The 23777-nt window shown below is 38.9% G+C and overlaps 2 protein-coding genes across 5 annotated transcripts; one reads left to right on the forward strand and one right to left on the reverse strand.

Moving 5' to 3' along the window:
* The first annotated feature begins 988 nt into the window (after nt 1–988).
* Nucleotides 989–2965, forward strand: LOC103705246 (cytochrome P450 81Q32-like). 2 transcript variants are annotated; one of them, XM_026803931.4, is made up of 2 exons: nt 989–1974; nt 2109–2965. In XM_026803931.4, exons 1-2 carry the CDS (start codon nt 1006–1008, stop codon nt 2724–2726), a joined length of 1587 nt encoding a protein of 528 aa, XP_026659732.4. In that variant the 5' UTR covers nt 989–1005; the 3' UTR covers nt 2727–2965. The 2 variants fall into 2 exon arrangements, with proteins under 2 accessions (XP_026659732.4, XP_088557166.2); XM_088701040.2 differs by having other exon boundaries at nt 990–1974; nt 2112–2965.
* A 3073-nt stretch (nt 2966–6038) lies between these two features.
* Nucleotides 6039–22996, reverse strand: LOC103705247 (uncharacterized). 3 transcript variants are annotated; one of them, XM_039127504.2, is made up of 5 exons: nt 22870–22996; nt 18122–18444; nt 18006–18047; nt 6795–6842; nt 6039–6255 (listed from the first exon to the last, which is right to left on the reverse strand). In XM_039127504.2, exons 1-5 carry the CDS (start codon nt 22973–22975, stop codon nt 6223–6225), a joined length of 552 nt encoding a protein of 183 aa, XP_038983432.2. In that variant the 5' UTR covers nt 22976–22996; the 3' UTR covers nt 6039–6222. The 3 variants fall into 3 exon arrangements, with proteins under 3 accessions (XP_038983432.2, XP_008787117.3, XP_038983431.2); XM_008788895.4 differs by having other exon boundaries at nt 17964–18047; XM_039127503.2 differs by lacking the exons at nt 6039–6255; nt 6795–6842 and adding an exon at nt 12887–14112 and having other exon boundaries at nt 17964–18047.
* Nucleotides 22997–23777: the final 781 nt, after the last annotated feature.

Here is a 23777-nt window from a genome sequence, read left to right on the forward strand (position 1 = left end):
TAAGGCAACAAAATAAGATATTTATCTTGAAATATCATTTAAGTAGTATTTTTAGCAATGAAATTATACTGTCGTGGCAAAAAATAATGCACATGATTCTTAGATCAAACTTTTCGCGATAAAATAGATGTTTAGGCAACGTCATTTACGCACTTTTAGCGATGAATTATTTTGTCATAAATTATGTATGTGTTAACGACAATATTTATTTCGTCACAAAATATTGAATATTTGGTGATGAATTACTAGATGACTTTTAGCCATGGAGCATTGGCCACGAATCTAGCGGCGAATTTTTTTTTGTCGCCAAATACTTTAAGCGACGAAATTATTTTTTAGCAAGAAATATTTTTTTATAGCTAAACGCATAAATTTTTATAGTGGTATCAAATATGCTTATAGTGTGTACAAGAAAATCGACCAGTATGTATCACCGACCGTGTAATGTGGATCAATTTATTTGAAGGTATATATTGAGTTGCTAGATGACTAATTTGCTAATTATGTATTATTTAATTATATATTGTGTACTAGTAAATATCATGTTCTAAAAACTTTGTATCAATTTAAATGCATATATTAGCTTACTAGATGACTAATTTGCTTGGTATATATTACTTGCCTATGTAGTATATATCAGTAAAAAGTATACAATAGAAATAAGAAAAAAAAAAGCCTTGTATGATTTTTTTTTACTTTTTAAATTATGGACTAACCACTCTATTATTAGAAAGAATCTACCATTTTTTATTTTTTTGAAAAATAGATAAAAAATAGCAAAATAAATTATTTTTTGTTTTGTTTTTAGTGTCTTTTTTTTTTTTTGATATAATAGTAACTTATATACTTAGCATGAGTACAGCCAAGCCTGCGCCGTTCCTTTTGAGGAGAATGGGAGGAAAAGTTTCTCCATAGAATTATAAAGTAATTTCCAAAAGAAAAATCTGACTACATCCACAACCACCCACGACCATATAATATAAGAAATCATTCTGATAATAATAAATGGATCCCCTCTGCCCTTCTCCCTCTCCATCCAAAACCATACCCATGGAGTCCATATGTTCCTACCTCGCCCTCTCCGTTTCGTTCCTCCTCCTTCTCCTTGTCAAAGTCTTCCTCTTCCCCTCCCCTTCTTCAAAGAAGAACCTATCACCCCCAAGCCCTCCCTCTCTTCCAATCATCGGCCATCTCCACCTCTTCAAGAAGCCCCTCCACCGCACCCTCGCCGGCCTCTCCGCCCGGTACGGCCCCGCCCTCCTCCTCCGCTTCGGCTCCCGCCCGGTTGTCGTCGTCTCCTCCGCCCCCCTCGCCGAGGAGTGCTTCACAAAGAATGACATCGCCTTCGCCAACCGCCCCCAGCTCCCCTCGAACCGCCGCCTCACCTATAACTTCACCACACTCGCCTCCGCCCCCTACGGTCCCCACTGGCGCAACCTCCGCCGCATCGCCACCGTCGAGCTCCTCTCCTCCGCCCGCCTCCAATCCCTTTCCGACATCCGAGCCGAGGAGGTCCGGGCTTTGATGAGCCGGCTGTTCCGCGAATCCTGTGGCAGGCATGCCGAGTTTGCGAAGGTGGAGCTCAAGCCGAGGCTGTTCGGGTTGACGCTGAACGTGATGATGAGGACCATCGCCGGGAAGAAGTATTATAGAGAGGACATGGCAAGCTCCGAGGAGTCGGCACAGTTCATGGAGATTGTGGAGCAGCTCTTGGCGGTGGTTGGTGCGTCGAATCTCGCCGACTTCCTTCCAATACTGAGGGTGTTAGACTTCCAGGGGCTGAACCGGAGGATCGATAGACTCGACAAGAAGAGAGATGAGATCTTGCAAGGACTGATTGATGAGCACCGAAGGAAGGGCGGCGGTGAAGGCGAAGAGAGCAGCAATAAGAAGACCATCATCGGCGTTCTGCTCTCTTTGCAAGACAAAGATCCCGAGTATTACACCGACCAGTTCATCAAGTCCTTCATCACGGTAAGCCAATCCGGCTCCCGTCTCACACACGCGTGCATACGCACGCACGCATGCACATAAGCATCGCTCTGTAGCTTTTGCTGCAAATCCCGGAAACTTCAAAACGGACACTGACCCCTTGTGTTCCTGTGAAGAAGACCTTATTCGTTGCAGGGACCGACACATCGACAGAGACATTGGAGTGGGCGATGTCGCTGCTGCTAAACAATCCGGAGGCACTGCAGAAGGCCAGGCTGGAGATTGATGCGTGGGTAGCGGAAAAGCGCTTGCTGGAAGAACATGACCTCCCCAAGCTTCCTTATCTCAACGGGATCATCAACGAAACGCTTAGATTGTGCCCTGTCGCCCCACTCCTACTACCTCACGAATCGCAGGAAGACTCCGTCCTCGGAGGCTACGACATTCCCCGTGGCGCGATACTATTGGTCAACGCATGGGCCATCCACAGGGATCCAAACGTATGGGCGGAGCCGACCAAGTTCATGCCGGAGAGATTCTTGGGAGGTAGAGTGGAGGGTGGGATGGCGCTTCCCTTTGGGATGGGGAGGAGGAAGTGTCCAGGGGAAGGGCTTGCGATGAGGGTGACGGGGTTGGCGCTGGGAGCCATGATCCAATGTTTTGAGTGGGAAAGGGTGGGAGGAGAGGAGGTGGACATGAGCGAAGGGAGCGCGGTGACGCTTCCAAAGGCTATTCCCCTCGTGGCGATGTGTCGGCCGCGTCAGAGCACGGCGGAGGTTCTTGGACGGCTTTGAGCCATGCATGTTTCAGATGACGAAGACAAACAGAATAGCAAATTGGATCGTCTTGCTTAATATTTTAAAAAAAATTTCGAACATCCACAGTAGATATATATTTTTGTTTATATTTTTTACTTTTTCGTAATTTGACAGATTGTATTGTAAAACTATATAAATTACTATTTAAAAAAAAATTATATCTAGATTGTCAACAAGAAATTTAAGAATTAGATTATAGAAATCTTGTACGAAAAGGAGGAGGTCAGAGTCTCGATGTCTGTCTAATTTTATCTAATTTCCTGGCCGAGTCGTCAGCTTGTGGTTAGCTGGAGACTTTTCTTTTAGCTTGTGGTTTCAACCTGTGTTAGTGGCATCTCTGTGGCCTTGTGATGCCCATGTCATGGATTCGAGACATATCCCTTTCCCAGCCATCAAATAATTCATGAGCTTGTTGTCTTGATTACACTTAATGAAAAAACAATTTCTTTTAAATTATTTTTTTTGACAAATATTATAGAGATATTCCTTCAATTTTGGGCTAGTTACGGTTCAATTTTAAACTTTTAAAAAAAATTTATTAGTCACCATAATTTAATTTTCTATATGGATTTTGCTGCGAATTGTTTTTTTGCTGCAAAAAAACCTCCATGAAAAAAGAAAAAAGCTACATACACTGTACCTTGGGATTTTTTTTTTCCCCCTTCCATGTGGGTTGAAATAAGGCACTTCCTGACATGATGACAGGGCACTTGGTTGGAATTAGACAACAATGTATATGCTGCAAAGTTTCAAATAACAAATAGGATTTTTTATATGAATACCCTCCTAAATATCGAATTTTACATGAATATTCTTTTAAAATTGATATTTGCATGTGTATTCTCTTAAAATACTTGTTTTGATATTCTATTCTTTTTTATTCTTATTTTTGCATATGTACCCATGTCATCTAACACCATTAAAAAATTAACGGTTTCAAATTAAAATAACTAAAATACTTTTAAATGGTAAACGTACAAACGGAAACATTTATAAGGGATCGTGATCGAGATCCCGATGGTAGGAAAAAAGACAGAGACAATAGCATAATTTCAAAATTTTATTTTATTTTTAATTAATATAAATATAATTTTTCTTAACACCGTTAAAACAACCGTTATATTAGAGACATTTGTACAATAATAGAGTTTTACGAGGGTATACATGCAAATATCAATTTTGGAAGGATATCCATGCAAAATCCGATATTTAGAAGGGTATCCATACAAAAAGCCATAACAAATATAAATTACTTGTCAATATACAAGTCATTGCACATTTAATTGCACACAACATGCAAGGTTTCAGACTAGTCCGCGGAAACACCGAGAGCTGTCTGGATGCCGGAACATTCAATCCTCGGACAATATGTCACTAATGGGATTTTGTAGTTGAAGACAATTAGCAAGAAGGAGATGAAGTTGGAGACATGGAGGTGTTTTTGTTTCCCAAATGCCGATTTTTCGGGGACAAGATAAGTCCCCTCTCTGATGAATTATCCCCATAAAATGGTAAAGAATCTAGGGATCGAGTGTTTGATTAAGGACTCCAAGTTTTGTTCTTCACCTCCTTCTCAATAGAAAGTTTAATCTGGGTGGTTCTCAAATCCAAACGGGCCTTAAAAGCTCATCGAAACTAACGAGTCTTAGATATCACTAGTAAAAGCATCTCTTTTTGCATTTGATATGCAAAAAGAAGAGAGAGAAAATTAACAGAAATTAGTGATTGATATAAGTTTCACGCATGATTGGGAAGAAATTATAATAAGCATAGAAGGCAATTAAGAGAACACATGAATTCATGTACACTGAAAGAAAGAGATATCTTAAAATTCCTTTACGGTGACTACAGTAGAATCATATTTTGGGAGCAAGCTAACCAAGGTATTTGCAGCAAGTACTTGGTTGCTGGCTTTTCTTTTATTCCAAACCCAAGACGGTCATAGATTTCTTGATACCTCTGCAAATTATGTTCTATATATGTGATCCTTGTGTTATTATTTAATGCCTCTAATATCAACTCGTACCACTCCTAACGGCTGAATTTCTTGCTCTTGGTTCCTTATATCTATGATGGCTTCATGTGCTGGAGAATCAAAGTTGGACGAGAAGAAAGATCAAGAGACTCGCCTTCTTGTTCTCATCTTTGAAGACCTTTTTTTTGGGGGACTAGAACTAGAAGTCTAGAAGGGATTAATCCTCTCCTTTTTCACCTTATACCCAACCCTATCCTTGGGGACTGATTCCAACCGTAACGTAATTTAACATTAACCCTAACTAAAAGAGGCATTCCTTCCATTAGATTACCCAGAAAAAATAAAGGTCCTCTGCATTTCATGGTAATCATCTTGCAGCCAAGATGGTTGTGACTGGGAGACTGGATCTGTTCATTTAAAAGTTCGATAAGAGAAGATAACGAGCATGAAATGGTCATGCAGGCTATACCGTGACCCTTGATATCATGCTGATGACCAATAGAACAACTGGGTGCCAACCCCCACTCAAAGTCCACCCTCTTGATCTTGAAAAGATGAAAACAAAGGCCGTCGACCCAAGATTCACTGTCTCGATACCGAACCTCGTACTGGTGCCACACTAGTATTGTTCGGTATGGTACAGAATCTTTTCAGCATATCAAAGATCAGCACGCCTTCTGTACCATATACCGGTACCGAATCAGAGCGGTATGGTACATGCTATACTGCCTGGTTTAGGTCAGTACGGCGAATCATGGTCTAACCACTTAATACATCCATCTTCTTATCAAAAGATCCACTTGGAGTATTCTCTCTCCGTCCCACAACTAAACTCATGGAGTCCATCCTTTCCTGCCTTGCCCTCTCCACATCCTCATGTCACAACCTGATGGCCCGAACTGAACGCTGCAAAACTCGGTTTATTTGCTTCCCTATCCACCCATGTAATTACTCAAGAAAGACACATTTCAGAGATGCCACTGACCTGGGCAAAAAGTCACTGCTCAGAAGAAAAACTTTAGTCTAGATTAGATCGTCATCTTGGCTGTTGGATCCCTTCCCAGTGATCCAATCAGCAATCTGTGCAATTCAAGATATGTGAATTAACATATATCATAGATAAGAAGACAGCTACTCTTTTCCACTAGAACTAGTTATGTGGAAGTGGTTCATACTGCTTCTAACTGTCAATGTTTTTTTCAGTGGTGGTTGTTACAGCCAAAAAAAAAACCCTCTAAGGAAAATACCAAAAAAAAAAAAAAAAACAGCCATAGATATCTAAGATCGACCATAAGTAGAAATAAAGAACTTCCTAACATGATCACATAGCACTTGGTTGGAATTAAACAACATGCAGCAAAGTTTCAAACATCAAATATAAATTACTTGTCCGCATACAAGCGATGCACATTTTATTAAGTACCAGAGATGCATTTTCCAAATGTCTCAGTCCACAGAGACTAAAAGCTAAGAAAACATGCTGACAAGTCTTAAATATCACTCACAGAAACATCTCCTTTTGTAACTGACCTGCAAAGAATAGACAGAGAATTAGTAGTCATGATATCAGTTTCATGCATTATCAAGCAGAAGCTTTAATAAGTGTAAAAAATAAAAGGCCAATAAGAGGAGGGGGAAATCAAGGGCACTACTTTCTTAGTTTCCACATCAATTTGCACCTCTTAGAATTAGGCCCTATTAACTTCCTGCTCACTATGTGGAAGAATTGGCACCTAACAGACTTCTTCATGCCAAAATAGTTTCATCAAAATTTCTGGAATTCTAAGAAACTCCGTCTCCAACTTACAAACTAAATCTTCCCTTTCCATAAATTCAGGGAGGGGCTCTGCTCCCTTTCCATTTACTGAAAAAAAACTAAATCTTGCTTTCAAAAAAGAACAGATGGAACAAAGTGGGTGGTTCATCCATCCTCCCTTATTGTCAAAAAACAACAACAAAAAAAAGAACAATTGGACATGCAATGTCCATTTGTTTATAACATACTGTATATCTGACAGCATTAAATGATATAGAAACACAAAATAAGAACATAGATGTATGTGATTTACATTGCCAGAAGGACCAATGTGGGTCGTCTTCCCCCTCTTTCTGCGTCCCTGCAATTTGATTAATATATTTTCCAGTTATGCTTTGTTCATAGAAGCATATATACCAATATTATATGAGATTACAATGTGTGACAACAGATCATTCAACATCATCATCCATGGGCAGACATAGGGCCTAGGAGGTCAAATGCACAGAAGGGAAAAAGGACAAAGGAGACAACATGGTTACACCAATGTCTCGATAGTGTATTAAACCAATATAAGCAATTGCAAAATCTAATATCAACAATTAACAGGATGAAATAAATAAAATATTTTTTTAAATTTGATTGTTGATGCATTATAGTAGTTACTATTGTTACCTGCAGGAGAAACTAATAGCTTTTACACCATTAACATAAATTGATAATGGTATTCTAAGAAATTTACTTTTGAATACTGTATTTCATATTTTAAATCGTGCATACTATTATCTAGTCGCAGCTATCTCAATTATATAACAAAATCACAGTGGTCATAATACATATCCAAAAATAATAATTCTTAGGCCATTTGATATATTTCAATAAGCAACAAAAGATTTTAAACTAAAAAATATGTCCTACTTTACAAGCAACAAAGATCAAACATATAAATGATAATTAATACAGGTTAAAAGTAGAAAATATCAGCTAGACAAATGTTCCAGATCAAGCATAAGAGAAGTATTATGCATGTCTCCTCCTCATTTTAACTATCTATATCATAGCATGCATGCCTAAAAGGTTTCAACAAATTAAACATGATTTAATACATTAAGATTCCCTAAAACCATCAAATTTTCATCCTTGATTCAAAGGCATACTATCGTAGTAAAATAAACTTCTTTCTAATTCTGACATTATAAAATTAAGATAATTAAGATAATGCATCATAGTATGTTAACAACAGGATGGGGATTAATAAAGCAGTGTTGCATAGACAAATACAAGAATCGGATTCAAATATATCATCCAGTGCTTGACTTAGCAAGAGGGGAAAAATGAAATACAAGAATACATGAAAAAAATAATTTGAACTCAAATATTGAAAGATATTATTTTCAGATCTCTTACATATATATTTTTTTAATCTGTTTACTGGCTAGATCAAGGATTTTACAGAAAGTGACATTTTGCAAAGTCATCTCCATCTTAATACCTACATGGCCAATATAAGAAACCAAGGTCTGCAAAACCAACACTGAGAATCGTATGGTATGTTACTGTTCGGTGGGGTAAGGTCAATATAACACGATATGCACCCAATATCGAGATAGGCTCTTAAAATTTTTTTCTCTCTCTCAGCCATCATGCTGCTTGAAACCAGATGGTTCGGGGTGATTCCGCTTGTTTGCATTAGTATGTCTCATATACCAAACAAAATCTTAGTAATGTATCGATATCTTACCAGTTACGATATGGTATAGTCGATATAAGATGGTACAGGACAGTACAACAAATCTTATGGGAAATAATTAAATGTTACTTTTAACATTCGTATAGCTGGCTGAAGTTAATGATGTACCAGTGCAACTCTAGACCAATTTCTAAAAGCTACAAACAAAAGAATATGGTAAGTATCTAAGCATCTAGTGTTATCCAATTTGAATACACTGTTGACAAGGATACCAAGAGTTGGATGCAAAAGTCTAGCTGACATAATAAGAGGAGTTATTTATGAGTCCTTGCAATGGTAGGAAAAGAATTTGGAAGAACAAGAAAGCATCTTTGTTAGTGTTGAAAATGTGATGCATGTGGTTTATTTAAGAGTTTAAGAGGAACGAGTGTGCAATAGCTAGCAATGATCCAACATTTTGGAGTGCATCTGATTAAGGTTGTTAGACGAACGAGTTCTTTGCAGGCCAGCTCATGTCCAACTTGATTTTCAGCTTGATCTCAGTTTCCTTGTTTAGTGGACAAACCGAGCATAAGCTGGATATTTGATCTCATTTATTAAATGAGCCGAGCTTCATATGAGCTTAGCTTGCTCCATTTCAACTCGAATAGCTTGAAGATTATTTTATTAATATATAATACAAATTAAATATATATAATATTATAAATAACTAATATATCATTGTTTTTATAATTAGCTGTTAGATCTTATAGATCTTAATCCAATGGTTGAAAGTTCAACGATATGATTTGGATCAAACAACCAAATTGAGAACACTAAGTGGCTCCCATAATCCCATCCTCTTAGCTCCCACCACCTTACTTTCCATTCTCGCTCACCCCTCCACCTCCTCTTTGTTTATCGCTTATTCTCCCCCTTGAACTCTATCCAATTTTCCTCTACTTCTCCACCACTGCCTCCTCGCCATCGCAAAGAAGATCATCGTTAGCCTTCCTTCCCTTCTCCCCCACCATCTCCTCGTTGTCGGCATGGAGGACAACTAGCAAGCAAAGGCCTTAAATCTCATTCCCTTCTCATCCGTTGCACCACCCACTATTGTCATGGGCTCTAGCACCGCTCAAGCCCACCTTACATAATTTCGAGCTGAGCTCAAATAGAGCCCCACTCTCTCGTGTTCAACTCATTTACCCCCCTACATCTAAGAACCATTCTCCTCTCTCTTTCTAAGAGAATTTTTTTTAAATAGGAAAATTTTGATAGGAAATATGAAGGGATGTATTTAAGGAAAAGAAGAGTAATTCAAGAAAATAAGTTAAAACACCTTTCCCTTATACAGTTCTAAAATGCTCAAGGTTAAAAAGAAAGAGAGAGAGAGAGAGAGATGAGTAAAAGCTCTAATCAAAAAAGCACGAATACTTCAAAATGCATGCCAATATCATATATGCATTGAAATACCAATACTTATTGGATACTTCTAGAAATATTTCAAATATTTATTTCAAGTATCCTATTTCAAAAGTTAAATAGGACTTCCAATACTTCTTAGACACTTGGGATACTTCCATTATATCACTAGAGATGAGGGCCAAGGCTTTATTTCTTTTTTAATGAACATTAACCTTGTTATGGTAAATGGTCAATCCTGACATTTATGACAATGATATTATTGTATGGACCATGGTCTGCCGTACCGATCGGTATGGGCTGGTACCGGACGGAACCGGTACAGTACAGCTATTTTTTTCGGTTTCGACTATTCGCAACCCGTTTCGGTCAGTATCGGCCCGTACCGGTGGGCCGGTACCGGACGGAACCGGTACGGTACAGCTATTTTTTCCGGTTCCAACTATTCGCAACCCGTATCGGTCAGTATCAGCCCGTACCAAACCGGTACTGGCCCGTACCGACCGGCCTGTACCGACCTCAATTTTTTTTGGCTTTTGGCCTGAACCAGCCGAACCGGTATGGTGCCGGTTCGGTTCGGTATGGTATCGGTACCGGTGCCCACCAATATGTCGGTACGGTCGTTACAGCGTATGGACTATAAAGTATGGATTATGGTCTATTGATTTGAATAATGACTAAATGAAGTTTGTGGATGTTAATATTATTATATAAAGCATGAATAATGTTATTTCAATAACCTACTATGCTTTATCATGCTTATTTATACATACAGTAAAAAAAATTGTTTATCCATTGATGTATTCTAGCTGCATTGTAGCCTACTTTCAAGATTTGTTAATGGGCATATCAATGCTTTATTGTATCCATTTTGCATATCAGTATCCATGCTTCATAGGCTCCGATGAATCTTAAGAGAAATGATTTGAATGGAGAGAGTGGAGATGGATATGAAATTGAAGTGAAGAAGTGAAACCTCATTTCCTTATTTGGACCAAATAAGATCAATCACCTAATTTTTAGGGAAGAATATTTCATTCATTAAGTAATTTTTTTAGGGGGTGCCATGCCTAGTGTATAAGGCCAGTCCACTTATTTTAGGAGGGCACCTCTTGCCAAACAAAGTAAGTTCGTGGACTTTAGGAGAGTTGCGGCCCCACTCACCGTCACTCCCCACCCCACCTTCAACCAACCAATTCACCTTTGACATGATCATTCTTTTAGCAAGAAACTTATAAGTGGCCGCCCCTTCTACGAATGAATGGTACGGAAATGGGCTTTCATCCCTACTTTTTTCATACGCACCCGCAGCTAAAGCTAAGCCGCCGTGCGCTAGCGCGCCCGAGGGCGAACAAGCTACGGATTAAGCGCAAGACGCAAAAGAACAAGCAACGGCTTTCGCCGTTGCGCGTTAGCGCAGCCGTTTTCTTTTTCGTAGCGCGTTAGTTTTGAAGATGCGCCCCTCCGTTTTTCACCTTCAAAAGAAGGCACCAGCGTTTTAGTAGTGACCCCTCCGGGGGTCCCGGGTTGCTTTGGCGCGCCCCACCCCGTAAGTCCTGTGTTGTACTTTACTTGACTCTCCCCCGCTTGCTACTTGTTGATCGCTGTGTTCAAAAATGACACGAGGTCTGATAAGGCAAGTCTCCTTCCCGGAGCAAAGCTACGAAACTACGCTATGAAAAGCAATCTGCCCAAGGAGGGCTCACTAATAGCTTAGATAGTGGCCCTTCCACTTTGGTGTAGTTGACCTCGTTGTCCATTGAGCCTGCTCTGAATAATCCTCCTTTTGCCCGTCGAACCCTCCCAGAACCAAAAAGAAAGACCACTCCCATAATCTATTATACCAAAAGTAGAGACAAGGGTGTTAAATTAGGCAAATGTGGCAAAGAGCATCTTTATTTTACCTTCTCTTTCTTCTTGGATAGGTTGGGGGTACTGCAAATCCTCTACAAACTTGGTTGCAAAAAATTCAAGCAGATTATGCCTTTCAACCAATAATAGACTCCCGTGCACATATATGCACAACTCATATAGGAGTTTAGAAGGATGTGGTAACATTAACGCCATCATGTGTCTACATCCCATTATCATCTCCAATATTTATTTCTTTTGGATAAAGTTCTAATTATCTCTATTTGCTTCCACCATCTTGCCGACACCAATCTCTCTTCCACTATCTTGGAGCGGATAGATCCAAACAAACTAACATCTTAATGCCCATGCTACAGCATATCTCCCCTATGCCTCATGCTATTTTGTTTTGGAAGATGGGACAGACATCCATCTTGCTCTAGTTATCCCTTGAGAGACTATCACTGAAACTCGCCAGATTAGTGTGGACACCATCACTAAAAAATCTAATTCCAAAACCCATCAACAATCAAGAAAGCATCTCTCAGAATCTTCTATTGCTTCATGATATTGATAGAGGTTTAAAATTAAATTTTCTTTCAAAACAATGAATAGATGAACGTATGAACTTAGGTAATTGCTCTAAGTTTCAAAATCAAATTAATGGACCGAAAAATCATCATGTGAATACATTTGAGTCAAATAGATCTTGTCATTCTCCTCTGGTAGGATTTCCAACCTAATCAAAATCAAGTTTCAAAATAAGGAAAGCGATGAAACCATACAGCCAAGAGTTGCAAGAACTGAGATAAAAAATCAACTTTCTCAAAAGCAGGGTCATGAAGCATAATACATTATAAGGAGAAAGAAGTTCTACAACATCCCAGGTTCGAGTCTCGTGATCCCCTCAATAACATATGAGAGAGACAAACTAGAAGTAGTTTACCTCCATTCTAATTGATTCTTTTCCTCATGAGCAATAGGTGAAGATCTGTAGGATAGAATGGAACTTCAGGGATACCATAAGGCATAGGCATTGATCATGTTACAGTGAGTTTTCATGATGGACTCCAACAAGAGTGTGGTACAAAGACCGGTGCTAGCTAGATGGAGAGAAGAGAAAAAATCCAAAAAAAAAATTCTTTATTTTTTGAGAATTTATATTTATTTATTGATAAAATAAAATATAAGAAAGGGTAGTGAGATGGGGTAACTGGATGGAGATGTGTAATAGCATCGAATTTTAAATTATCATGTTTGTATAGGCTTCTTGGCATTTCTAAACTCTTACTAGGACTGCATGTAATATGTGCCACGTGCAAGTCTATTATTAGTTAAAAGGCATGGCTGCAGAAATTTCCTACAATCAGGGTCATTGAGGATTCATAGCCGAGTCAAAGGAGTTTCATAATTATAACAGTGAACGCGATGGTATAGATTAATATCTCCTACATTCCTGCTAAATTTGCCAGTGTCATTCTATATTGGTCCACATTGCTCGATACTACTTTGTCCCTTCAGTATCGGTTCATGAAATCCTATTACGCTGAACCCTTTAAACACCATAATAGTCTCAACTCCAAACAAAAAAACCACTAAAACAACATCCCAAGTACTTTTAGATCTTGCTCCCTAATCACATCCCTACTTTTCTTTCTTTTTTTCTAGATGGAAAGGGAGGGGGTCCACCCATTTATTAAATAAAAATAAAAAAGACACAATATATAAAATAATGAAGGAAGAAGGTAGGAGTAGTACAAGAATGGGAGGTGCCATGTATTAAGAAGCAAAGGAGTTAAAGAAGATGTTAGAAACAACATAATAACTAAGACAATATTTTATAGAACAATGGAAGGCCACTCTTTGAGGACTAATACAGAGGCGAAATTGGCATCCTATGAAGTTGCCTTCTTAAGGAAAAGGAATGTATTACATTCCTTCCAAATACACCAACAAATAGCCAAAATCAACTAGTTCCAAGCATGCTTAAGTTGCCATTTTTCAATTCTTGATTTCTCCAAACTGTCTAGAGGTAAATCCATTTTTTCTTGCAAACATATGCCAGTGTTAAGCCTGTTGTCGAGGGCCACCCGCATGAAGATATGGACCTTTTCCATAATATTGCTTTTCAAAGTGCAGTGAAGACGAGATGAATATTTCCACCCTTCCTAAGGAAGGTATGGAAAGAATATACATAGTAGAAAACAGAAGAAACTCATCAACAAAGTTTGGAAGTGAACCAATTATAAGTCTTCCCCGAAGATGAGGGCACTTCTTAGTTTCACATACCAGCAACTGAGCCACCCATTCCATTGAGAAAGCATTGTAACATTCTGCTTTAGAAAAGTAGCATAAAGAAGCAGGAAGAGGGATCCAAGGTGAAGGTGGCCCCGCCAATCATCTTTCCAAAATCTAATAGATAGCCCTCCTTCAAGAGACAAAGGGAGACCACACCAGAAGGCATCCAAGATTAAGCTAAGACTTTCCATATAGGAGAAGCAACTTGAGTTCTTCTAGTCCTTGGACCAAAACAGCAGTAGTTGTAGTAGTTCAGTCAAGCCATTGTTTTCCCAATATAATTATCATTTGAGTGAATCTCCAGCACCATTTTGCAAGCATGGCTTTGTTCGTATTAGTCAAGTTTTTCACTCCTAACCCCGTCCTCCTTGGCTTCACAGACTTTACCCTAATAAAGAAGCATATAACTACTAGTGATCCTTTCCAAAGAAAGCTTCATGAAGTCTATCAATATGTTTTACTACCAAACAATGAACTTGAAGACTAATAAGTAGTAGCTGTGAAGAATAGATAAAACAGAGTTTATTCAAGTTAGTTGACCCCCAAAAGAAAGGTAAGTCCCTTTCCAACTGGCCAAGCATTAATCAAATCTCTCAACAAGAAAACCAGTCTAATTTAAAGAATCTTGAATCGAAAAGGAGAAGTCCCAGATAACAAAATGAAAGGGACCCTGTTTATAGTTGAGCATTTAGGGAAAAGAAACTCCTATATATATTAGTGCCAAGAGAAAAAAAATCTTTCAGAAATATTAAACTTGGAGTTTGGAAGAAACTCAAAAGAGTAGAGGATTGGCTTTTAATGATCAAACTTGTTCAACCTCATGTTGATAGAAGAGGAGAGTGTTGTTCACAAATTGTAGGTTGCAAATTTCATGCTCAAATATAGGTGGCCCAAGACACTATATAACTCTAGTTTCATGTTCAACCTTGCTAAGAACATTCACTGCTAAGGTAAAGAGAAAGGAGGAAAGTGGATCTCCTTGCCTAGAACCTCAGCAACATTTTATCCAATTACCATCCTCTCCATTAACAAGCACTGCCACCTTTCAAGTGCAGGTGAGAGTTTAAACAAGATATCCAAACTCCAAAGAGTATAAAGTATACATAGAGAGAAAAGTTAAAAGGAACTCAAAGCTTAGAAAATCAAAGGCTCTTTCACAATTTAACTTGCTAGGATGCCCTCTATTTTGTGAATTTAACAATAAGATAATAATTCATGGGCACCAAGAAAATTGTGGAGAATCGAGCCCCCTTTATAAAAGCAAATTTTGCAGGATCAACAAGATCAAATAGAAGAGAAGCCAACCTATTAGCTAAGATATTGGAAATGATTTTAACATCATCATGGATCAAATTGATACATTTGTAGTCTTTGAGAGTAGATAATCAAATTGATATGTCTTGGGATCTGGAGAGTTGAAGGCAATAATCAGTATTGAAACATACTAGAAGCCATTAAAGATAGTCAGGAATCAGATTTGAGGAGGTTCCAATATCTTTGAAATAAGAGAAGGGGAAGGTTGTCAGGGCCAGGGAAGTTTTCACTTCCCAAAGAGAAGATGGCCTTTTGAATTTCTTTCATAGTGAAAGGGTCTACAAGATGATCTAGTGCAAGATGCTGCACAAGAAAAGAATTTTCCCAATCTACAGAGGTTGGTGCCTACTCAGCTTCAAGAAAAATGGATTTAAAGAAAGAAGTGAACATAAAAGGTAAGTCCGCTTGTGAGGAATATTCAATGCCATCAAAATGATGGAAAAGATAAAAAAAATTCCCATTGTTTACTTGCATTTTGCGAAAGGAGATGTTCGAATCATCTTCCTAATATCCGAGCTCTTGACACCGATAGATTTCTTCTTCGGAAGAATCAAACTGAATTCTGCTTTATATGACCTTGTGTTGTCAAGTAAAGAACGGATATGTAGAAGGCACATGACATGTCTTGAAAGACTCATCGTACCTTCCATATGCTCTCTCTTGATCTATTTTAATGAACTCAATTGCAGGATTTTTTCAGAGGCACATGATGGAATTCAGATCATAAAACAATACTTTCTATGAAATATTTATCATGTAAGACTATTTAAGAGTGATGGTTGTGCCTAAGGGATTAGATTTCCCAGAATACACAAGGTTAAAATTTACAGATTCCATTAAAGGGTCCAAGCATGAGAACCAACCTCCATTCTCTCCCTAAAAATAGTTGTTTTTTTTTTTTGATGTAAAACTTAGTCACAATTTAGGTTCTTGAAAGAGCCCTAAAGCTTAACCCAAAAAAGGAGGCTGATCACTTTAGCATCCCCTTTTACAGAAACTTGAACCCAAGGTTTGTCGGACCGACCATACCGGCGTACTGGTGAGCACCGGTATTGGTACAGTACCGGTTCGGTTCGAACCGGAGAGGCGTGCGCAGATGCGACCGCGCGCGGACGTCAACAAAAAAAGAAAAGAAAAAAAAAGACGCGTCCGCGCGCGGATGAGTTAAAAGCCAGTGCCACTTTGTGGCATTAAATGGCCCATGCCGGCTGGCAGCCCCTGTGGGCGCGCTGCTCGTGCGCAGTTCCCAAAAAACAAACAACTACGCGTCTGTGTGCGGATGCGTTAAATGGGCACCCCGTGTGGGCGCTCTTCCCCATGCACAAGCGCGCGGGAAAAATTCGCTCGGGATGGCCCGGTTCGCACCGGTACAAGTATGGAACCGATTTCATATGCTGTACCGTACTATTGTCTGTCGGCACCGGTTCGGTCCGGCATACCTTGCTTGAACCAATAAAAGGGGATCATGGCAGCTTAAAAAAGTATCTTAAATAAAGTATTTGATAAAACAAAGGACACAAGGAACTACATCAATAAAATAACAAATAAGAAGGCTCAATAAGAGAATGTCCAATAAATGCCATAGTGTTCATATTTGATGAAATTTCTATTAGAATTGTTAAGAAAAATCTTATCAGTTGCAAAATAGAGAGGCTTACATTTTACCCCAAAAAAAGAGGCTGATCACTGCTGCATCCCCTTTTACAGAAACTTGAACCAATAAAAGGGGATCTTGGTAGCTTAAAAAAGGTACCTTAAGCTAAGTATTTGATAAAAGAAAGGACCCAAAAAACTAAATCAATAAAACAACAAATAAGAAGGATCAGTAAGAGAATGCCCAATAAATACCATAGTGTTCATTAAGGTTCGCCATCTCGGTACCGAACCCCCTATTGGCGCCATCCTATTATTGTGTTAGTACGTCTGGTACAGAGATCGGTTCGGCATACCAACACTCAGCATGCCTCCTGTACTGCATACCGGTTTAATACGGGTACAGTACGGTCGGTACACACCGATACCAACTAGTACAGCAAATCTTACTGTTCACATTTGATAAGATTTCTATGAGAATTCTTAAAAAAAATCTTATTAGTTGCAAGACAGCAACCTTGATGGACATAAGAAACAACCATCACTTGGCATAGAAATGGAAGCTAACCAAAACTTAAAATAGAGCCAAGTTAGGAAATTTGTCTCAGTAGAAGTATCTCTCGTAGGCCAAGTATGGTACTTCAATTTTACAACTATTGCTATAGAAAAGAAATTAATTTGACATGGTGAAACAAAGATCTAAAGGCTTTCACATTGGAGCTTATTGTATTGGACAACACAAACTGATATATCCTGAGATATCAGCTGTTATGGTATCACTCTATAGTTTTTCTTTATATATATTAAATGGGTTTTTTAGTTACTACATGTGAAAATTCAGGCCCAAAACTGTGGTTAATATTTCTTAACTATTAAATGATAATTTGATATCTTGGTCATTAAATAATAGCTGAGATCTCAGAATATATTGGTCTTTCTGAAATTCTCCAACCTTCCATCTTGGCCAAGAGAAACTGGTATCTTAGTTAACCTAGGTATCAATCACCTGCTGAGATGGCTGACATATCAGCCTTCATAAACCTTGATATAAAAGGAACCAGTTCACTGAAGGTCTAGTACTAATGTTAGAACTAAGGTGAACATAACTGTCTTTTGAAAATTTGAACATAAACAAAACCCCAGTTTGCAAGGGACATGATTAAAAGAAAAACCTTCTAATTGCAGTTAAAGAGATCAACATCAAGGAGAAAAAGAGTAACCAATGTGAAAATAAGTGATCAAACTCAAGTTACAGAAGAAAAATAAATTCCATAGCAATAAAAGTTATATTTTTCAAAACCTACATAATTGTTTCTTCTGAAAAATAGTCACCTGCACAGGTGCAATGGCATGACCAGAAGATGACAGTACTACCTGATGTTGTAAAACTTCAGGATCATTAGGAGCCCCAGGACACTGTCATTAAGCAATAGAAAATATGTATTACATTCAGATGCATAATTTTGTGTTTGAGTCCAATCAGAAATTACCTGTCTGGTTTCTTGTGTCTCTGCATCATCAGATGGGCGTCCCTCGGGGGACCTTTGTGTTGGACCACACCTTGCCAAGACCTCAGCAACTTGAGCTTGAAGTAACTCGCATTTCTGTTCGATGAACTCTAACCGGTTCATGAACATATTCTTCTGCTCTTCCCAGGTCCTTCTAGCTTCTATGATTTCCATCATAGGCTCTATGTTTTGAATGCTATTTCGCACAGCAGTCAAAAGAGCACCAGGTGGAATCAAATTATCCTCAAAATTAAATTTCTTAATCCCAGACTCATATTCGAAAGCAAATGCGGCATTTGTGAAGCCTTACAGAAACAGGATACATCATATATGTTAGCATTCCACATCACACTACATATAACTAGTGTCAGATGGATGTAATGTAACATTCAAAAATACATTGGAAAAAAAAGCTTAGGACTGAACTAAAGAAAGACATGAATAAAGAACATGGAGAGGCAAGGCAAACAAGCACTTTGGATCGATAGAACAAATAACAATCAAGTATTTGAAAGGAATGATAAGCTGCCTTTAAGAAATGAACCATCATTGAGGTTACCAAATAACACCTTTTACAAATAAATTAAAGCATTGCAAATGCTTATCAGACAAATTAATTTGTGATGAAACTCATGAAATCAAATATTCCAAAGGGTCACAAAGTTCAAGACATAAGTGCAAAATGTTTAAAGAGTATGGTTGCAAAACCAACCAAAACAGAAAACAATTCAGGCCTGATTTATATTCTTCCAAGCCAATTCCTCTGGCTGACCATATCAAAAATTTATATAATCAGCTATACCCAACCCTGGCCCAGCCTATTTGCATCTCTTACAAGTCTCGAAGACCAACCTCAGAAGAAAGAAATAATGATAAAAATAGAAATATATAAAGTTGTTAGCTATATGAGACACCAGGCCTCTGATACTCTAGAAAGAGAAAACATGTGAAACCTTCCACACCTCCCTTTTTTTCAATAGTCGTGCAGGTGTGTAGGCAGATCTGGATCCAACCAGTACTTGCCCAATTTGGACCAAACTCACACCTCAAGTTCAAACATATGGCTCTGGTATAATCCCAAACTGAGAACTAACTTATATCCGGGTCAGTATGAATCTTGCAAAACTGTATCTAACCAAAATGACAAAAATAAGATCAACTGTCTGGGTCTAAGCTTTTGATGTTAGACCTAATCTAAGATCAACCTGAAAAAGGGAACCGGCCAAACCTGACCTGAATGGATCAAATCTAGATCTAAATCTAAGGTCCAAAGCATGTTAAGTCTAAGCTCAATCTGGATCTAACACAACCTAGCTCATATGCAACTGTACTTTGATGCAATCAGGGGGGCCCAAGTATGCTCTCCATCCTGCTTAGGCATCATCATTACAAAAACTAAAGATAACCTGTTAGCTATAATTGACTTCTAGATCACAGACATAAGAAAACCACAGGCAATTTCCTAATAGCATAATTTTAAATTACTATTACAAGAAAAAAATAAATTGACAAGATTCAATTGTCCATGCTATAACAACTGAGTTTGGACAGAGTTTGGAATGAATCGCACCTGGATCATGCAAGGCAGAATGCTAGCTGAAGTATAGCTTAAAAAGATTCAGCTTATGGCATGGGGATGTGGGTTTGGGCTAAGACATATTGAGGCTAATTGCAGCAAAAGCTTGGAAGAAAGCTTTATAATGTGGCCTAAATTCAAGACTCTCTAGCCTAGCCCAATCTACCCAACATACACCTTGGATAGTTGGTCACATGTTCGACTCATGTTCTATAATGTTTAATTAGAAAACTTCCCCAAATTCACACTCAAGAAGGAAACAAGCATTATATTTAACTCATGGTGGACAAAAAACAGAGAGGAAAGATCTAACATAGAGCTCTGCCACAAGCTGTCATCCCCATATGGCCAAGAGAGTCTAGGGGTGCAAATTAGCCATGCCAGCCGAGTATCAGGTTGCTCGGCTCAGCTTGGTACATCAAAGGAGCTTCTCAAGCTTGGCTTGAGCTCAAGCCAAGCTTTATATGGAGTGTTCAAGCTCGACTTGACTAAGCTTTGAGACAAGATTTAGTCGAGCTAAGCCGAGCTTTCCCATTGGTTGTTGCTTAGCTCGTCTCTAAAAAAATGTTTGAGCTTGGCACATTTTTTATCCCAGCCGAGCTCAAATGAGTAATTATCCACTGCTCGGTTTGTTTGCAATCCTAGCCAAGACCCCCTAATGTTCAATGTTCCTCCATTCTTAACCCCCCCCTAATGTTCTCTCTCCCCCTCGTCAGCCAAAACTATAAGCCCCCTCTCCGAACGAGTGACTTCCAAACCAAAAAAGAGTTACAAAAAATCTAGAAATTTTAAGCCTCAAGCTTCCAACTAAAAGAAACCCCTTTGTTGGAAAAAATAAAGGAAAAGAAAATTGACTGGCAACCCTTGCTAAACATAAGACTATAGAAAATAGATTAAAACTGCCTGCACCTAAGTCTCAACCCTTCAGCCAGTTCTGCATGATGTTCTAAAAAACACACCATGAATCCTCTCCAATATGTTCTATCCTTTTCCTATGCTTCTAACTAGATGGACTAAATAATTTCTTTTATGAACTAGAATTCGGCCGTTACTTTATAGAACAATAATCTGGCCACTTAGTGTATTTCAGGTAAGTGAGGACCTTGAAAAAACATCACCCAAATATGTGCAGTTTTAAGTGTTTGTTTATGTTAAGTGAGCGTGGACTGGGAGAGTGTGGTTTTTTGGCAGCCCCAAAATACTAAACCTGACCTCAGCCAAGGCAAAGTCAAATTCAGAGGAAGCAAGTCAGCTATTAATCATAAATTAGGCATGTCATACGTATTTGAACCTGTTTTACTAAGACCAGAGCCAATCAAACTTAACTAGACGACCTGTTCCTGCCCAACGCAACTGAATCACCTTTAACCTGATCCAACTAAATCAATTTTGACCAGAATCAAGCTAACCCAGCTTAGTTCAGTTAGACCTGGCTTAAGCCAATCTACCATGACTTCCATGTCTATCTTACTATGAAACAAACATCCAAATGATGGTTCAGTTCCAACAACTAAAACACTGCTTTCTGGAGCTGTAGTTCATTGAACTGCAGCACCGCAAACCATACTTCCATGAAGTCTTACATTTCCTGCAAAAATAGAAAAACACAGAACAAAACTAAAAGAGCCAGTCCCCTGCCTTCCTCCATTTCTTTCATGCAATTTCACATAGGATTCTGGCAAAATTCATTGCCATCATATGACATTTTCTTTCCAGCATTAAAAGTGCAGCATATGCTAAGGTCCTACAGAGCAAGGAATAATATGTAATTGCAATTATACTCCGCGTACTGCTTAAGATAAATTCCTTTGACAGCCAATCCTTCAAGCCCTTCAACCCAAGTTTTCGGCTTCAAGGGAAAGTGAATTTCAAGTAGCTGTTGGGCAAGACAATAAAAGGATTTGCTGCCTGTTTGGTACTGCTTTTATTCTCTGTTTTTGTTTCAAAACCCCAAGAAGAAAACTAAACTAGACTGAACAACACGTATAATGAGACCCTTCCATTTTTTCTGAAATCGTTTGAAAAATCAAAAACTGCATTTGGTTTAGAAATAAGAAAAATGGGAATAGTGAAAGGTATGCCTATGGGAATAGTTATGTCATAAGCTATGCCAATTTTATCTGGCTCCACTTTCAATAGAAAAAGGCACATTTTTGAATATTTAACTTTTGGATGATGACTTTTTTGTCTATAAAATAGTAAAAAAATAGGCATAAAAGGTTCCTTTAGGCCAAGGAATAGATTATGACAGCTCTCCCTAGAATAGTTATGACTGTCATAAACAAGTTTGATCGGCAAAACTATTCCTCAGTTATGCCTTCTTCCAAATGCTATTTGGCAGGCATAAGACTTTATGGCTGAATCAAACGCCGACTTTTTGCAGCAATGATTTTTTTTTTTTGATTGCTTCAAAAGAAAGTTGAAAATAAAGCATGAAATAGCAAAAGATTTGTGCACAGTACTGTCTTCAGCATCAATCTCCATGCGGTATTTCACTAATTTTTCCAGAAGCAAAAAGTACAAAAGCAACAACAATATCAAGCAGGCCCCAAGCTTTTCATTCCTATTTTTCCTGCGAACATTCTCATCTGGTCTAGATCTAGTCAATGTGGCCAAATCAAATTCTACGAGGTGTTCAGCCATTTTATTTAATCTACTTCTTCCAGTCGTTCTTTTTTCCAATGTACCATCTAATTTCTTTCTCTTCAAGATAGAACACTACCTATCTCAATCTAACATGCACCCCTCAAAAGATAGAAAACGGGAGAAACCGGATTCCAAAACCTTTGAAACAAAACCTGAAGTGTACAAAGACCCTACGAAAGTTCTTTAATCTACTTTTTCCATATGTTCTTCGTTCAGAGTTCGGAAAACCAAAAACCTGCGACTATCATATCTAAAATTCACCACTAAAACTGGCAAAACGGCAAAACGGCAAAAAGCGAGAGATCGGATTCTAGAACCCTTGAAACAAAAACTCTCGTACATCAAAAAACAAAAACAGAAGCGTATAAAGACCTCAAAAAGGTTCTTTAGCGACAATAAACCCTAAAAAGATTAGAAAGTGAATGGAAAACATAAAGGAATACGAGATGATGAAGATAAAAGGAGAGAGAGAATTTTCGATGGGAAATAGTGGTGAAAGACGTCGGACCAGACTCTTGGAGGTAGCGGGAGACGAGGAAGTTGAGCTCGTCGGTGGTGACGGGTCGGGACAGGAACGACAGCGGGGGTGACGGGGGAGAGTCGTCGCTCGCCATCCCGAGGCCAAGGAGAGAGAGAGCGAGCGGAGGGAGGTTGAGGGTTGGAACTTGTAACGCCTCCCTGAAAGCGAGTCTCGCGTGGCAACGGACAGCGCTGACACGCGGTGGGGGCCAGCAATCTCATCCCGCATGCACGGCGTGAGCGAGACCTGTGGGTGGGACCATGGCCACGGCCCACAGGATAGCCCCAGTACGCTGATTTTTTTTAATACGAATACAATAAAAAAAATAAAAAATAGCAAGTCTTGAATGCTCTAAACAATTTTTTTTTTTTTTTAATTCGGCTCCCCTGGCGTTCCAATTCAGAGCTCCATTAGCCTCTCGTTCAGTTTGTGACCTTTAATCTATCTATAAATATGCCCGCAGAAGCTCTTGGGAAGCGACATGGCTGTGCATAGGATCTCAATATTGCACGCTGTTTGGGTCCCCAGACTTGAAAGACTCTTGGAGGTAGTAGGAGACGAGGAAGTTGAGCTCATCAATGGTGACGGGTTGGGACAAGAACGACTACGGAAGAGACAGAGAAGAGTCGTCACTCGTCATCTGGATGTCAGGGCGAAAGTGAGGTTGAGAGTTAGAACTTGTAACGCCTCCCTAAAAGCGAGTCTCGCGTGGCAACGGACTACGCTGACACGCGGTGGGGGCCAGCAATCTGAGTTGCATCCCACATGCACAGTGTGAGCGAGACCTGTGCGTGGGACCATGGCCATGGCCCACAAGATTGCCCCTGTGATTTTTTTTTTTTTTAAACTATGACCGATGGGCCATGGCTCAGATATTTTTAGTACGAATATATTTA

Source organism: Phoenix dactylifera, chromosome 7 (assembly GCF_051530095.1).
Source record: "Phoenix dactylifera cultivar Ajwa chromosome 7, Ajwa_hap1_PhDact_Kaust_v1.1, whole genome shotgun sequence".
Taxonomy (NCBI): Eukaryota; Viridiplantae; Streptophyta; class Magnoliopsida; order Arecales; family Arecaceae; genus Phoenix; species Phoenix dactylifera.